This window comes from Cicer arietinum, chromosome 5 (genome assembly GCF_000331145.2).
Source record: "Cicer arietinum cultivar CDC Frontier isolate Library 1 chromosome 5, Cicar.CDCFrontier_v2.0, whole genome shotgun sequence".
In the NCBI taxonomy this organism is placed as follows: domain Eukaryota; kingdom Viridiplantae; phylum Streptophyta; class Magnoliopsida; order Fabales; family Fabaceae; genus Cicer; species Cicer arietinum.
Genome location: NC_021164.2, coordinates 63002378 through 63002998, shown reverse-complemented (window position 1 = coordinate 63002998; position 621 = coordinate 63002378). Strand labels below are relative to the sequence as shown.

At 43.2% G+C, this 621-nt stretch overlaps 1 protein-coding gene across 1 annotated transcript in view; it reads left to right on the top strand.

Moving 5' to 3' along the window:
• LOC101515248 (zinc finger CCCH domain-containing protein 40-like) overlaps positions 1-621 on the top strand; it is a 3523-nt gene extending 2902 nt beyond the window's left edge. Inside the window, exon 5 of the mRNA XM_073369103.1 lies at positions 1-621. This exon is cut by the window's left edge and continues 7 nt beyond it. Within this exon, the coding sequence (XP_073225204.1) occupies positions 1-399 (399 nt within the window). The 3' untranslated portion in view covers positions 400-621.

Genomic DNA, 621 nt, shown 5'->3' with positions numbered 1-621 from the left:
CAGGAAAGAAGCTATTACCCATCAATGGATCCTCAAAGAATGGGTGCTCTTATTCCATCTCAAGATGGTCCTCCTGGTGGGCCTTCTGGTTCAGGGGAGAACAAACCGAGTTCTGAGAAGCAGCAAATGCCACATTATTCCCATCCAATGATGCCACCTCCACATGGCCAATATCATCATCAATACTATCCTCCATACGGTTACATGCCACCAGTTCCCCCTTATCAACAGTACCCACCACCACCATACAGTGCCGCAATGCCTCAATCCCAGCCACCACCTGCAAACCATTCCTATCAATATCCTATGCAACCAGGGTCTTCACAAACAGGGTCTGGACAGGTTGGGTCTGCTCCGGCAGAAACCGGAACATCAACATCAGGGTCACAGCAGCAATGAAATTGTTCATGTATTAATATTTCTAGTTCTTTTTAATGCTACGTTTATCCTTGAAGTAACGATGTTGATAGGGAATATATTTTTGCTTAAAGCCGTCAAATTACTATCTCAACCAGCTTTGATACTGATTTGACTAGCGGCTTGAACAAGTTATTTTATGAATTTATTCTGTGCTTTTGCAACTCTTGGTTCCTTGTTAAATCATTGTCATGTTCATGCTCA